Genomic DNA, 17508 nt, shown 5'->3' with positions numbered 1-17508 from the left:
TACGTATTTGTGTCGTTAGAAAACTACTGTTTAATTGAATATGCAACTTCGAAAAGGGCACATGTCGCATATTTTGTCAAATACGTTTTTTTCATATACATGTAGTTTTGAGGCTTACCTACACCCATTTTATAATAATTCCAGTAATTATCAATTGCTAATTAACACTAAAATATATCTCAAAAGTTAATATTTGAAATTTTACACTGCTTTAGAAAATAATCAGTTTTTTTTCATTTCCTGAACATTTTACATTTTCAGAGATGTGCCCATTTCGAAGTTGTATATTCAATTAGGTATAGGGGAGAAATATTTCGATGCCTCCAATAAACACTACGATAACTCCAAGTTCGTAGATTTACAGGAGGAGCATTTAAACGAAAAAAGTTGATAAAATCTTTATTATTGCAGATATATTTATGGTTTTTTTTGTGTAGCTGGCTTATTTACCCTTACTTTGAACCCCATTAATAATGATTAATTGTAATACTTTTAACATAGTGAAGCGATTTGTGTGAAAAATGAAAATTTCAAAATTGTGAGTTAGAGTAGTGTTCATTGGAGGCATCGATTTGGTGTTGGATTTTATTTTAAAATAGGATAAATGCAATTATTAAATAAGTATTTATGAAGACTTTCGAAGTCTCTTATTAAAATATATTAAAACTTCGAATTCATGCGTCTACTTAGGTATTGGTATTCACGGGTAGGTTCTTTGCCGAACCAAACATTCCAAAATTATGCAAATCCTGGTAAAATTACCACCGCCGCCGCTAGCAGAATTTAAATAAATAAAATCCATGTGTAACTAGTACTATAAATCGCCCGAACAGCATTATGCATTCTTAACAATCAAACTACACCCAACAAATGTAAAAGGCGTTTTACTGCCACCACATTTTGCCTCTCACTTTGACTGGCCAAAGTTTATATCTAACGTCCCTCTACCGAACTAATCACGGTCGCGTGCGGCGCGCGAATGGCTGATCATTATGTAATTTGACCGCGCGGGACCCACCCTGGCTTTGAAATCGTATATTTCGTTGAAGCCACACGAACGAAACCTTTTGATGTGGTTATAACTTTTGTGCGGTCTGTACGAAATATAATTCCGAGCGGCGATGTTGTAGTGCGTATCAGTATCGCAGACTTTTCTTTTAACTGTGTTTTTTTTGCGTGTTTTTAAACGTTCTCGATAGCGTAAAAGTTAAGTCAAATTTGTATGGAGTTAGATCGTTTGTCGCTAGGGGCACTGTTCCAGCTGGGTGAAAGGCTATTTGGTTTAAGCAACATTTTTGCAATTTTACAGGAGAGAGAGCCATTTACCCCCTCGACCGGGTATCCGTAAATGGATTCCCCAGCGTTGAAAAAAAAGGAGAGAGCCATTTGAAGTTTAAAATTTAGAAAAAATATCATGACAAAAAACTACTTCAGCTATTTGAATGGAATAAACTTAATTGAAGTTAAATTAAAAGCAATACACTGTTGATGCTAATATCAACTAAAACGCACCCTTAGTTACAAAGATAAATGTCGCGTATTAAGTGATATGTCGCTTATACCAAATAGCTTTTCACCCCTCGATATGTAAGGTTCATTAAGGTTCACTGCTGCGATCTCGTGTCTCATGGTAGACGCGGAATTATGTCCGCGCTTTTTTGGATCAAGAAGAAATCGCCGGACTGCACTATAAGGAATGGCACTTAATCAAATCAATTTATACATACCTTTCACGTACAGAACCGTGGGCTTAGAGAATTCAGTTCCAATCGAGTTTTCCGCGATACATTCAAATTTGCCATTGTCGTCCTCTTCACTCTTCACTATTTGCAGTGTACCTAGAAAGAAAGGAAGTGTTTACTGCAATTTTCAATTCGATAAATTCGATAGAAGATTATGAAACTCAATAGCATTTTTAGTAATGGATATAAATTCATCGTATATACTATATATGTATTAGGAAATATAAACAAACTAGAGGTCCCGCAGTAGTCGAAATTCGACTATAATTAATTGGAATTGTAAGTTTGTACACTATTATGATTGTATTTTATACTTTTATATTCACAAATTTCGCCAAGACCACACTATAAAATATATTAATAAAGACAAACCATATTTAAGCTATTCTCAATTTGACAACAGACGTCAAGAACAAAAGTTAGACAATAAATAGTATGCATGCGTGTGTGCGTCAAATACATGGTATGTAGTGTGTGTAATGTTTTCTTTATTGATTTAAAGTATCTTTTATGCATTATTTAAAAAAAATATTAGCATTGTGCACTTCTTCTCTATATTCTCTATAAGTGTGAAAAATTTCATACTCCTCCGTTCGCGCAATTTTCGTAAAAAGGGATATAAAGTTTTTGCTTCACGTATTAATATATAGATTTCCTGCATAACTGAAAACCATTATACCTAATTTTATAATTTAATTTTGCATTTTTTTATTTTCCTTTACTTTTTAATAATTTTCCTTTTATTCAAATGTCGACGATTAGTCGTCCATAGTCGTTCATGACCATAATAAAGTGAATATTGGTCTGACTAGGAAATTACGAGATTAAATCGATATATTTAAAAATGAATTGCTGTTCGTTAGTCTCGCTAAAACTCGAAAACGGCTGGACCGATTTGGCTAATTTTGGTCATGAATTATTTGTGGAAGTCCAGGGAAGGTTTAAAAGGTGAGAAAATATAAAAAGCTCGGAATTATATAAAAACAATTTTGTTTTCCTTTGATGTGTCCCCTTGATGTGTCTTTATTTATCGATTGAGGCACTACGAAGTCTGCCGGCTCAGCTAGTCGTACAAAAAAAAATACAAGTCGCAAAACTGAAGAACACACTACCTCGTCTGCAGTTTCGTTTAGATTGTCTTCCCCTATTTATTTCCCTGAGCAACTACTAAATCGCCCGCGCAAAAACTAGCTTTGTAGTGATTTAATAGATGTTTCTGATGCCGTAAAACTTCATGCCGTCAAGTATAAACAAATATACGTTAACGTGAAAGAGAAAATGTTTGTAGAAGAACGAAAAAGACTATAACTTAGTTTCGTAAATGCTCTTTGAATGTTTCGAAAACACATAAAAGAATAGATTGGCGGATGGTATGGCACTTAGATTTTTCTAGACTTTTAACCTCCAGCTTATTTATAAAACCGTGTAAAATATTACTGTCTAATTTCTAGTTCTAAATAAACGTAAATAAATTTTGTAGATTTTATGTTTAGATGCAATTGAGTCGTGAAGATTTTTAAGTTATGGATCCTCCATTAGATAATGTAAAGGCGTTTTACGTGTCGTTTATATGTATAGGTCGAATTTTTGCGCTTCTTATTACTGAAGCAGTTCTTTCAAATTAAAATACGCTAACGCTTCATATTTAAGATCTTAACTACGAGATTTAATGTAATTTTTTTTTTATTGCCTAGATGGGTGGACAAGCTCACAGCCCACCTGGTGTTAAGTGGTTACTGGAGCCCATAGACATCTACAACGTAAATGCGCCACCCACCTTGAGATATAAGTTCTAAGGTCTCAAGTATAGTTACATAACTGTGCGATCTGATGAATTTAATAATTCTTAATCGTTCTATAAGACGAATATGACAGTAACGGTAAAAGTCGATCAAACAGTGTTTCTTAAAAGAACGACACCACACAATATGTTGTGGGACAAAAACTAAAACCGCGTCTGATCCATTTGGAACGTCAAAATTGCGATTTCTTGGAGTTGTTGGCGTAATCAAATAAAAATGGCGGTCGTACGTGACCGGGCCAGGGGTTTTCGTTACAGCTGACCATTGACCAAGGGTATGACAAAGGTCAGAACGTCACAGGGGAGGAGCGTACAGATTGGTTATTATAATATACTGGTTTCACAATACAAGACGCATATTTTTTCCTTATCTAATCGTTGATAGCTTGCTTAGGCTTAGCCTTTTGCCTATTCCAGTTACTATCGGACCTTACGCGTAATAGGCACAAAACTTTTTTTTAATAATCATACAAATTTTTTTTTTTTTAATTCATGTCGACCTTGAAAGGCGACCAGTTCTTTAAAAACCTGCGGCCCCCTTTTTTGCGGGATGTCTTTAAAATTTATTGAATTGAAAATTCAAGATTGAATTACTTTTGAAGTAGGTACACCTGAATTGAAAGCAGTGGTCATGGTATTTCGACCGCTAAATAAAACATGCATGGAAGGAAGGTGTAAAAATAATGCACCAAAAACATTAGATTCCGAAAAGAAAGCGGTTGCAATAAAACTAACAGCTATTTTGGAACATTTATCACGCAAACTATAAAATTATTACCCGAAAAAAAAAAAAAAGACGTCAGTAAAAAGTAGATGGATATAAATATTTGTTGGTCATCGCTTCGATTGCTAGATAAGGTCCGAAATCCGTTTAAGCGTGTCCGTGTATTGAACGCAATGAAATAAAAGAGATAGCCCGTCTTGATCCTTGGGCTTTTCGCTTAGTATCATTGCACGTGGTACAAGTTAACAGACGGCGCGTAATTTAAAATTTAAAAAGTACCTTTTTTTTTCTTCGATTTCTTTTTTAATTGGATATAAGGGACAAAAACCATTGTCTGCCTTTACATAAACGAATATCAGTTTCGGTTTAATTCAACTTTGGCTATCTTTGTATATATTACCGCGAGACCGATGGTGAGTGTCGTGAGGAATTATTTAAGATGATCGTGATTTCTATTTTACTATCGCAGGTTCAAGTAGAGAAGACTCTATTACTTCACCATTCGCACTAAGTGATTTTCGTAGGGATATGTTATTTTATAATACGAGATTTGAAAAGGTCTTAGAATGACAATGGCTTGTACGATCCGGTTTTTTTTTATTGCTTCGATGTGTTGACGAGCTCAAGCCCACCTGTTGTTAAGTGGTTACTGGACCCCATAGACATCTACAACGTAAATGTGCCACCCATCTTGAGCTATAAGCTCTAAGGTCTCAGTATACTTACGACGGCTACCCCACCCTTCAAACCGAAGCGCTTCACAGCAGAAATAGGCGGGGTGGTGGTACCTACCCGTGAGTACTCACAAGAGGTCCTAAAACCAGTAATTACGCAAATTATAAATTTGCGAGTTTGATTTTTATTACACGATTTTATTCCTTCACCGTGGAAGTCAATCGTGAACATTTGTTGAGTACGTATTTCATTAGAAAAATTATAATTTTTGCGGGTTTGCAGAAAGCACTTCAATCGCCTACCATTAAAAACGTGTCTATTTATTTCACAATCACATGTCATATGTGCAAATCGACGAGCGTAATGAAATCCCGATTTTATGATGTTATTCTATTACATTTTATACTACGAACCGTTTTATTGTTGATTTAAGTCAGTCGTTTGTGACTTGAGCTCTGTTTATAGACTATTCAGCGTCCACAACTCCTATCTGTGTTGGTCACTTGTAAAGATTTTGAGTTTTGTTTCATTTTCCGACTCTCGTACCAGATTTGGTTTGCTGTAATTGTGATTTCCGTTTTTTTCATTCTGGGATTTTTTTTATGTTTCTTCTCATAATTTTCGTTTCGTAATTCCTTTCCAAATTATTCTTGTCCACCTGATTGATGGTTGTCTGGAAGAGATCGCTCTTAGCGATAACACCGCCAATTGTACTTTTTTTTGTATTTAATGTATCGCACTGTTTATTTGTTTTTTGGTGTACAATAAAGAATACTCTCTCTCTCTCTCTAATTTTCAAATATTGTACACGTCACCTATATGACATTTGCCAGTCGTTTGTTAAGTGCGGTTTCGTGTGACAATCGTGTGCAGCTTTCGTTGGTAGATTCCAATTGGAACCTTACTTCATATTTTGGGGTGAACACGGTATTCATGATCGAGGGACGCACTAAAATCAGGAGGACATTAGTTCGCCTACCCATGTAAAACAATCAAATTTGACTTTAAGTGTCCATCATGCTTTTAGCTACACCCAGGAATGCAAGCAAGTTGCAACTCTATTTAGTTTACCACAAAAGCGTGATCACGCTGCATATTTGTAAAATTCAACGCATCTCTCAGACTTCCACATGCAGAGTACGTTACCTGATCTTTAATGCGGAATTTAAATAACGTAGTTTTAAGCTTTTGATATTCCATAGACCGCGAACAGTAAGTACCCTTTTCAGAGCATATTTGAAGTAATACTTGTCTAGACTTTAAATATGTCGGCCTTGTCTGGGCCTTCTGTGTACAAGAGGGTTGGGCCCGACCGAAATACAAAGTGGGCGCCTCTTAACACCTGCCCCGTCTACCTCTAGAGAATTTTTATATTCCACGTATGTCGTTTTTTATGATCTCGCCCTAAGTTACTGAACGATTATTTCCAGTTCGTGCTGTGAGTTTGTTGTGTCGGAAAACGGATGTAGACTCTTCTTTTTAGATATATATTTTGTTTAGTATCGATATTTCGTATTCAGAACAAGTACTACTAAGACGTACCGTATATAGTTTTGTTTTTGATGTTCCTTCGGCACGTGTTTAAGGATTTGATTTTCGTGTGCAATAAAGTATTTGGCTATATAAAATAAAGTTAGAGGTGTGTGGTTAATTTATTTAACACAACATTTTAAAAAAGAGATTGTGACGTCACAATATGGTGCACAGTGTGATTGCTCGAATTATTCATGTTTAAAATAAATAAAAACAAAAAATATTCCAATTGTACTCCAGAATTATAGGAATCAATAGATGAAGTTACCGAAAATTATACATAATATCGTATGAGAATACTAGAATGGGAGGTTGATAGCAGTAACTCAAGCTTGCTAGGGTCACATATTCGGATTTTTTAATTGTCAGGGTCTCCTATGATTTATTGTCGGAAAGACGATTCTTATAGATTTTTTGGCCAAGGGTCACCTAATATGAAGATCCAATAACAGCCACAGCTGTCTTCATTCTAGCTAATGAATTGATTTCCATTTCCATCCATTTTAAGGTTGAAAAAAAAACAGACACTTAACAACCCTAAAGTAAGATTTTCTCTTAACACATAGGCTTCGGAAACATACAAGTACAGTACCCCTAGATTCTAAATACTAAATTTCTCACAGACATACCGAGTATGACCACAATTCAAACTTAGATCCTGCTCATTAAAATTTGACATGCGTTTTTTGCACCTCATAGTATTTGAATAGATTTTTAATGTATAACAATAAAATCCTTTTGATTTTCATTCCAAAACTAGATTCTGGGTAAGTCATTATGATAGTCGAAATCCAACACTCGTCGAGAGTGTCGACAAACGACAACAAACGCCAGGGGGGCAGGGGGTGGGGGGTGTATGTCGTAATTAAAAGAAAAATAAGCGCTATTCATAAATGTCCAACGGAATAGCTGGGTCGTGCCGTTATTATATCAGCGCTGGGTTAACTTGACCTGCCTTGCTCATCCCGATGTGTAACTCTTCCTTCCTTCCTAGGACCAAGTTATATTGGCCATCGAAGCTTTATCACGGAGGCCCGTTTAATCTAGCTCTTAGGACAGTAGACAGGAATGGTTTACTTCACGCCCCACAGAGGTTGATTAAGTAATATAAGGTGATCATATTTTCTTGCGACACTTATATGAGAACATCTTTTACCGACTAACGAATGTCTTATAAACATTAATTTATCTTGTATGCGTTATCTTATGTGAGGATCAAGGGAAATTTTATTATGGCAGGCTATTAACTTGGGAACGATATATCGCTGTGTTTTCAATGTTTATAATCATTTCGCTTAGTTATAAGAAAGAAGGTTTGAAAATATTTAGGAGACCCTTGATGAAATCAAAACTTACGACTTACAACTCCAATCTCAAGGTGGCTGACGGCATTTACTTTGGTGATGTTCATGGGCTACGGTTACCACTTAACACAAAGTGGGCCGTGAGCACGTCCACACACCAAGGCAATGAAAATAGAAAAGAGGAATTCTCTAGACTGATTAAATAGACTAAGGTATAGATATCGAAATTTATATTTTTAACCTTTTTTTTTTGATAAATATTTATTCATTGACTGTGAATGTCATTTCCGAGTCAGCTACGTTTTTTTTTTATTAAAAATTTAATATCTGCATGCGTTGTTTGAGTAACGACATGGTCGCATCGTTTGATACGGACGAGAACACCGGACATCACCGACTTAAAATTTTCTATTTAAAACGATTCCTGGTTGTGACATTTAATAAATTTAAAATCGATTAAAAACTGTTACTATATATTTGAAGACCAACTGAATCGCAGCCCATCTGTTAGATACAATGCCTGTAAGTAGGTAAGTAGTTTGAAGTCGTCGTGGCCTAAAGGATAAGACGTCCGGTGCATTCGTATGTAACGGTGTTCGAATCTCGCAGGCGGGTACCAATTTTTCTAATGGAATACGTACTTAACAAATGTTCACGATTGACTTCCACGGTGAAGGAATAACATCGTGTAATAAAAATCAAACCCGCAAAATTATAATTTGCGTAATTACTGGTGGTAGGACCTGTTGTGAGTCCGAACAGGTAGGTACCACCACCCTGCCTATTTCAGCCGTGAAGCAGTAATGCGTTTCGGTTTGAAGGGTGGGGCAGCCGTCGTAACTATACTGAGAGCTTAGAACTCATATCTCAAGGTGGGTGGCGGCATTTACGTTATACATAGTCTATGGACTCCGGTAACCACTTAATACCAGGTGGGCTGTGAAATACCTTGAGATACCAGTTCTAAGTCTTTAATACAATGACTGTCCCGGCCTTAAACCGAAATTACTGCTTTGTGATAATGACATCGAAATTATGTCAAACAGTTTCAAACCGCTTCAACTCGTATGAGTCGCTCACGTTACTAGCTCGTATCGGTAACGTGTATTGTGTATTTATAACAACGCTACAATAATTATTCATAACAAGCACAAAGCACGTAAAGAACAACCGGTAATTACGTTAATGTATAACTAACTCCTTACGAAACGCACTATACAGGGACATAGAAAAATGATCGTTACTGGAAGTGACACGGGGCGTGGGCGAGCGTGTTCACCTCAGTAAAAGGACAGGGCGACCTTAATCAACCCCCGACACCCACCGCTGTTATTGTTGTATGAATTAAGGCACGCTTTTTGCTAGAACAACAGCGGAGCATAGCGTCCCATTCGAAGTTAGAAGGTCCCGCATTTGTATGTAAATGAATCGTAATCTGGCTCGGTAGGTCGCAATCACGGCTTGTATCTACGCTCTTTAAGGGAGGCAGGGAGCGCAGAGATAATGACGGAAGGGGTGTCAAGGAATGATTCCGTATGCCGAGAAAACTTTTTCGCCCGCAGCCAAATCAAGAACTTAGCGCGGCGCTCCTTCTGAGTGACGTGGACTTTGTCGCCAGTGTAATTGCGTTTGAGCTGAGTTACAAGGTTTCATTTACAATCTTTGCTTGTCTTTACACGAATGTTTCGTTCGAGACGTATTTATATTGTGAATTAGAACGAAGATGAAACGAGGTTAAGTGGCACACGCCATTTCAAACAGGCGTAAGTAAATGTATTAAGATAGGAAAATTGAATTGATTATAGTTCTTTTTCTAAATTCAAACCAATCCGCAATGCTCCGGAGTGTTTGTTGTAAAGCCTCAGTGGAATTTTCGAATTTATCAGACCGATAAATACGAGACATTTTTTTACTAAGAGATCTCTTATTTTGTTTGTTCGTTTAATATCAATTTAAAGCAATCCACGAGTCACTACAAGTATAAAGTATTAGATTCTCTAGACTTTTTCTGAAAGGTTTTTATTTTTTAATTATTTTTGCGGCTTTTTAATAAGTCTACGTACGTCTGTACTAGAGAAACTGTTATGAAAATGAAAAACAGTTAAGAGTTATACCTATGTAACTAAAAGATAACATAATTCAACGACTCAAAAGTCATCGTCTGAACGTCTTATACGAACATTGTAAAAAACGTTTAAAGACTAAAGTATTATGGCTTAAACTGACAGTGTAAGCACTAGAGCACCGCAGTCGTATCTCAGTGTTTAATATCTCAATTTTCATAGTACGACAGCGCATTTCCATATTTCGAATATTATGATAATTTTCGCATTTACGAAAGAAAAGAAAAAAAAACCTTTTTCTCGAGCCTTGGCTAGTTATGAAGAATGTGGTCTGATACGATCGCAATTCGTATTATGTTAACGTAATTGAGATTCAGAAAATAAGCGAAAAGTTGTTTATGAATGGAATACTATATTGGAATCATGCCCGAGTAGCTAGCTGGTGGTTCCTAGCATGAAACGGACAAATGTCGGAAACTGTATAATGAACTAGTAAATTCCACGCTTCGCCGTGAAGACTTTTATAGGCCTAAAACACTTACGCATATTTAGTAAAAACCAATAAATCAAATGGGTAGTGAGTTGATCTGCCTATTTAGGTACAAAAACCGACAGAGCGTGAAATTTACTAGTTCATAATACGATTTCCGACATTCGTTGGCTTCATCCTAAGGAGCACTAGCCGGGTTTTTTTCAATTTTTTCTATTGAAACACATACTGGTAGGTGAAAAAAAATCCTCACGAGAGATATGAGGTCGATGTATTGATGGAAAAGCAAACCTTTTAAACGCAAACGTCACGTGCTCTTTGATATTATCCAGAAGCCAAAACTTAAAATTTGAAACAAAAAATCAAATCACGTAAAGTTTTGAAGTCGTCGTATCCTAAATGATAAGGCGTCCGGTGCATTCGTATCTAGCGATGCAACGGCGTTCGAATCCGCCAGACGGGTACCAATTTTTCTAATGAAATACGTACTTGACAAATGTTCACGATTGATTTCCACGGTGAAGGAATAATCGTCTTATAATCACTCCATCGTGTAATAAAAATCAAACCCGTTAAATCATAATTTGCGTAATTACTGGTGCTAGGACTTATTGTGATTCCGCACGGGTAGGTACCACCGCCCTGCCTATTTCTGCCGTGAAGCAGTAATGCGATTCGGTTTGAAGGGTGGGTCAGCCGTTGTACTGTAAAAACTGAGACCTTAGAACTCATATCTCAAGGTGGGTGGCGGCATTTATGTTGTAAATGGCTCCGGTCACCACTTCACACCAGGTGGGTCGCGAGTCCGCCCACACATCCAAGCAATAAAAAAAGAAAAAACATAAAAATCGTAATTCCGACCGAGCACCCTATATTTTCTTCTAGCTGTATCCATTCTAAGTTTTCAATCTTAATAATATAATCGTGCTGGGGGTTGACGATTAAATTTTCATGCCATTTCCATCAGCTTTATATCTTTGTCACTGGCCGATTTTATTTATTCCCGTGCAGGTTTTTCCTTGTTGTTTACTGCATGTTAAAATGCCGTTCATTTATCTTATTATAATTATAGTTGTCGCCTTTAAAAAGACGACGAATTTGTAATCTAAGAATTATGGGCTTCGTTGCTGTATCGGGCCTATTGTCTTAAAGATAACTAGGTACATACTATGCTGTGGTGTATCTAATGTATGCAAATTCGTCGTGTTTTTACTTTCAACTCTCGATTACTGATGACTTTTTTTTATTGCTTAGATGGATGGACGAGCTCACAGCCGACCTGGTATTAAGTGGTTACTGGAGCCCATAGACATCTACAACGTAAATGCGCCAACCACTTTGAGATATAAGTTCTAAGGTCTCTCAAGTATAATTACATTACACTAAGTATAGTTCACTTCACCATTACATCTCATTACATCTGTCATTTCGACCCGCCGCTTCGAATCAAAACCGGACACAGTAACGCATTAAAAAGTCTTCCAATGCAGCTCATTAATTGTTTTTTTATTGAAAAATTCTCGCCATCTATTTTAGGGTTCAGCGATTTCAATATCATTTATTTAGCCGTCTTGTTTTTATTGTTCTTAGTGACACTTAGTGCGACTGCAATACGGAATCCGAGTTATACTGTCGACCGGAATCAATGTGAAAGATATTTTCCATTCGGGTTTCGATTTACGTGTTCTCTTCTCGTATTTTAATTTAATTTCCTCGCAGCACACGAGATAATCCTAGATTGCGACCCTCGACTATCCCAAAATGATTTTCGGACCGTTTTATAGTCTCCAAGAATCTTCGCTAACAAGGACTTTGAGCTTGGCTTCCAAAAAAAATTGAATCTCCATAATACTTGACAATTAATATTCAGATCTAGACAATTCTAGATTTCGACCCTCGACTATCCCAAAATGATTTTCGGACCGATTTATAGTCTCCAAGAATCTTCGCTCACAAGAATTTTGAGCTTGGCTTCCAAAAAAAATTGAATCTCCATAATACTTGACAATTAATATTCAGATCTCCTAGAGAGTCCTAGATTTCAACCCTCGACTATCCCAAAATGATTTTCGGACCGATTTATAGTCTCCAAAAATCTTCGCTCACAAGGACTTTGAGCTTGGCTTCCAAAAAAAATTGAATCTCCATAATACTTGACAATTAATATTCAGAGCTCTGTCTCGCGGCAACGAAGTATCGGAGGGCGACCATCGTGAAATAATCCCCGCAATGAAATTAAAATTAATGAGATTATAAGAACGAAGTTGGCCGCGGGACTTTGGCGGTATTCAAAATAACTTTCTCACCTCTTGCCGAGTGCATTGTGACGTGAAAAAATTCTTTAGCATTCATTACCGCGGATGTTTTATTTGCTTAGTTATTTATTATCATTTCAAGTGTCGATCGAAACTGTCCGAAAGCGAACAGTGTGCTTAGTGCGAGTTTTTTTAACGTTCTCGATAGCGTAAAAGTTAACCCAATTTTGTATGCAGTTGGAACAGCGCCCCTAGTGGCAAACGTAGGCAAACCCGCAACTCATCTACCGCAAGTTTTCTATTGAATATGTAAGAAACGCTGACCGTCATGGCTCATCTAGGCTAGTAGCTATAAAAATATTGAAGGGGGACTATTCGACAATATAATTGCATAATCAACAAAACTAAAAGTAGGTAGGTAGGTATAGATTCCATTCCATACAAATATGAGCTAACTTTTACGCTATCGAGAACGTTCTAAAACTCACACTAAGCACACTGATAAGCGTAAGATTTCCCGTGTACGTCAAGCAACCGTACTGTCGTCACTGTTTGACAGCGGCTTGGCATTGCTGACGTCCACGAGTGATGGTAACCACTCACCATCAGGTGGGCAGTATGTTCGTCTGCCTACAAAGGCAATAAAAAAAAAACTTCCGGCCGGTACTGCTTTGACAAAATAATAGTTATTTTTTTTATGCCTAGATGGGTGGACGAGCTCACAGCCCACCTGGTGTTAAGTGGTTATTGGAGCCCATAGACACCTACAACGTTAATACGTCACCCACCTTGAGATATAAGTTCTAAGGTCTCAGTATAGTTACAACGGCTGCCCTACCCTTCAAACCGAAACGCATTACTGCTTCACGGCAAAAATAGGCAGTGGTACCTACCCGTGCGGACTCACAAGAGGTCCTACCACCAGTGAAATAGTGAGTATAGTTTTTCCCATATATGTTCATAGCGGTATGACCGCATTCTATGCGATTCTTACTCATTTACAATTCTGCTGTATCCATCTATCTATGCATTAGGAAAGGCAGCAGGATTTCCAACGGAACTAAGTGCATTGACCAGGAATACTGAAACTGCATTCCGCGTTACCTGTTCGCAACGCTTTTAATAACGATAAGAATGGCCATGTTTGCTTCCCTGTTTTTCTTGCCAAAATTAGGGTCCGTGACCATTCTCTTTGTGAGTGTGGATTAGATGAGGGTACCCTGGATCACATTTTCTTCGACTGCCCCAATACCGTATCCCCTCTTTATGGTATCCTTCCAAATGATATTCCCCGGCCTATTAATATTAATTGTTTATTAACTTTAGTCTATTCTAAACATGTAAATATTCTATGTAAATTTTTATCTGCTAATAATATTTATCTCTAAAGTAGTTAGTCTAACATATCTTTGTTTGTGCTGCTCTTAAAACCACAGATTCGCGTATGGAAAAACCGACCAAACTTATTTGTATTTAGATTTAGTATTTTTTTTCCTCTCCCTCTAGGTACCGGTCATTTTTGTAAATACTTTGACATTGGCAAAATCAATGCCAAAGGCGTTGGAGCCAAATTCTTTATAAAAAAAAAACAAACGATAAGAATGGATACAGTTAAAACTGCTATAAATGTTTAGGCGTTAGTTGGCAGAATATTTAAATGGTCGACGAATAGCATCTAAGCTACGCATCTAAGTCTTTCATGACAACGAAAATTGTAAAGAATTCGATGCGTCGAAAATAATATTGAAATGACATTAAAAGCGCGATTATCAAATCATTCAACTAGTTTTAATTATATCAACGATTCACGAAACCGAACAAAATACATGAGAGAATAAATATACATGTGTCATGATCAAAAAAGCCATTAGAAAATTTTGTTAATCACTGATATTTAGTAGCTTAAATTTTGACGCTTAGCCATTCTTTTTATGATGTATATAGGCTCTAGTCATAATTTAGCAGAAGGTGAGCTGAGAACTCATTTGCACCATTTTAATGTAACTGATAATCGTGAGCATTCGTGAACATCGTTCTGGTAACGTCCACACTACTGTCACTTAACTGAAAATTTAAGTTGGCTGTGCCCTGTAAAAATTTTAACTTCCTTCCTTTAAGCTTTTTAAATTCGTACAATATTATAATTACAAACGAATTCAATGACCATTTTAATGTAACAACACGTTTTTGTCGGAATTAAAATAAAATTTAGCATTAATTAGCATTTCGCCGGCCGAGAGCTTATCAAGAGGACGGGAAAGTTCGGCACACGGTGAACTTTCACGAAGATTCCCCAAATTAAATTCCCCACGGGGTATTTTAATAATGACCATCTTTCCTTTAATTAAATTTAGTTACAGGTTAAATAATGAGCAGTGTACTTTGTTATAATGAGATATTTTCGGCAGAGTTCCAGAACTCTGCGATGTCGAAACAGGCTCCGAAGTCACTTCGGTGTTCATGATGTGAAAATGATTCTTAGTAGTGTTACTGATGGAGGCGATGTCTACAAATTACTATAACGAAACTAATTCTGATTATTTATTTTTGTATGTTTACACACACGATGTGCAACAAAAATGTTTGTTTATTGAGAAAGCTCTCTTAAAATCAGAAAATAGTATATTTATTTTTAATTTTTCATAAACGTGTTTTTTCACGAAAAACGTTCAATAAATGTTTGCGTTTGAAACGTTCGTCCTTATTTCAAGATTTGTTTAAATGTTCTATAGTTTACCATAAAATTAAAAATAACTAGAATATTCGACCGATCGGACGCACCTAAAACCGAGTGTACATAAAAAAAGGGGAAAAGTACGATATGATGTTTACGTAATGAATTTTCTCTGCCTGTCTTTTTGTTCGTATGTCCGTTCAGTCATCGTAAAATCTAGAAATATCTCTCAACAGTTACACTGTATTATTTTTACTAGTGGTCCCCCGGTAGTCGAAATTCGATTGTAATTAATTGAAATTACAAGTTTGTACTTGTACTGTATTTGTATTGTGTTTGTGCCAAGACTACACTACAAATATGAATAAAGACAAACAATATTTAATCTATTCTCAATTTGACCACGGACTATAAGCAATAAGAAAAGTTTGACAATAAACAAATAGTATGCATACGTGTGTGTGTGTCAAATACATGGTAGTGTGTGTAATGTTTTTATTTATTGAGTTAACCTATTTTTTAAGTATAATTTAAAAAAATATTAACATTAGCACTCCTTCTCTATATACACTATAAGTGTGGGAAATTTCAGACTCCTCCGTCCGCGCAATTCTTTAAAAGGGGTACAAAGTTTTTGCTTCACGTATTAAAATATAGATACAGTTAATTAATTTCAATACCGTAACGGAATCCAGATAAAAACTTAAATCGAACGGACGAATTCATGGGACACACCTAGTCTTTGTAATAAAGCAATTTAAAGACGCCATTACGATTTGTCTCGTCGCGTGAGTTTGATGGATGCGAATGATCTTATTTCAGATAAAGTTAATTCAACGTATTTTCTGGCGTTGGTTTATTTTACTGGTAAATGACGCACATAAGATTCGTAGAAATATACAGTTAATACAGAACACTCAATATGTTACATAAACCGAGCTGTCGCGTCGCTTACGTCACTGTGTCAATATTTATTATTGTCAACTGATGGTAGCACGAAGCTGACATGTCTATGTCCTCCGGCAACCACACAATACCGAGTAATATTAGTTTAGATGTGAGACGAAATCACGACCTTTCTAGCTTTGTGTGTTTATCAGAGTCAATAGACGTTAATACTGTCACCATAACTTGAGAAATCTAGATTCAATTTATCTATTATTTTAATCACATAATTAAACTTATGAATGATTTTGCTTTGTATAACAAATTTCTTCAAAGCATTCTAGATATGGACCCGGAGAAATTTCATATTATTAACAAAGTTCTTCCATTTCATTTTTAACCGACTTCAAAAAAGGAGGAGGTTCTCAATTCGATTGTATGTTATTTTTATGTTTGTTACCTCATAACTTTTGACAGTGTGAATCGATTTTGATGTTTCTTGATTTTTATTAGAAAGCTAACGCTTCCCGTGTGGTCCCATTTCAATTTATTCCAGTTCTGATCTAGGTATCCATGTGAAAACCATATAAGTCTTAAATTTGCATTAAGTACGTGCGCGACAAATAGATGAATAACTCAATAACTCAATATCACGCCAACCGATTTCGATGATTATTGTTTTTAGTTTAAATATATATTAATTTGTTTTGGAATATTATTTTTTTGTTTCCTATTTGAAGTCGGTTTTTGTTAAATCATGTCTATTTACAGTTTTTCATTTTTCAATTTACTGTAAATTTTAATCTGATCGTCGATTTTATTCTCGTTCGATTCGGACGTTTCCCGGTGACTGTATTTCTCGATGCACCGAAGAAGCGCCGTCTAGCACTTAAATAATGCATAAGACACAAAGTATTGAAGATGCAAATGTTTCGGAGTACGTTCGAAGTGAAATTATGGAGCTTTTGCTGTTACAAAACTTTTCGTTGAAATAGGAAGTGTCTCTGGTTAGTTCTTTGTAAACGATTAATGTTGTTATGTATTTTGTACTAGTATACACCATTTACTATTAAATATATGTTTTTAAATGTGTAATACTGTATGTGGTGGTAGGATGTCTTGTGAGTCCGCACGGGTATGTACCACCACCTTGCTTATTTCTGCCGTGAAGCAGTAATGTGTTTCGGTTTGAAGGGTGGGGCAGCTATTGTAACTATACTGAGACCTTAGAACTTATATCTCAAGGTGGGTGGCGCATTTACGTTGTAGATGTCTATGGGCTCCAGTAGCCATTTAACACCAGTTGGGCTATGAGCTAAAAAACAGTCAAAGCGTAATAGACATTGAAAATAGAATCACAAT

At 36.2% G+C, this 17508-nt stretch overlaps 1 protein-coding gene across 6 annotated transcripts in view; it reads right to left on the bottom strand.

Annotated features, from left to right (window-relative positions):
* The window catches only part of LOC114241396 (tyrosine-protein phosphatase Lar), a 437676-nt gene that overhangs the window by 36044 nt on the left and 384124 nt on the right, over positions 1 to 17508 (bottom strand). For all 6 annotated transcript variants that reach the window (XM_089731076.1, XM_089731078.1, XM_089731077.1 and 3 more), the window contains one exon: positions 1728 to 1838. In XM_089731076.1, coding sequence (XP_089587202.1) covers positions 1728 to 1838 — 111 coding nt within the window. The remainder of the gene's footprint in view (positions 1 to 1727; positions 1839 to 17508) is intronic.

This window comes from Bombyx mandarina, chromosome 11, assembly GCF_030267445.1.
Source record: "Bombyx mandarina strain Sakado chromosome 11, ASM3026744v2".
Taxonomy (NCBI): domain Eukaryota; kingdom Metazoa; phylum Arthropoda; class Insecta; order Lepidoptera; family Bombycidae; genus Bombyx; species Bombyx mandarina.
This window is presented reverse-complemented; position numbering and strand designations above follow the sequence as displayed.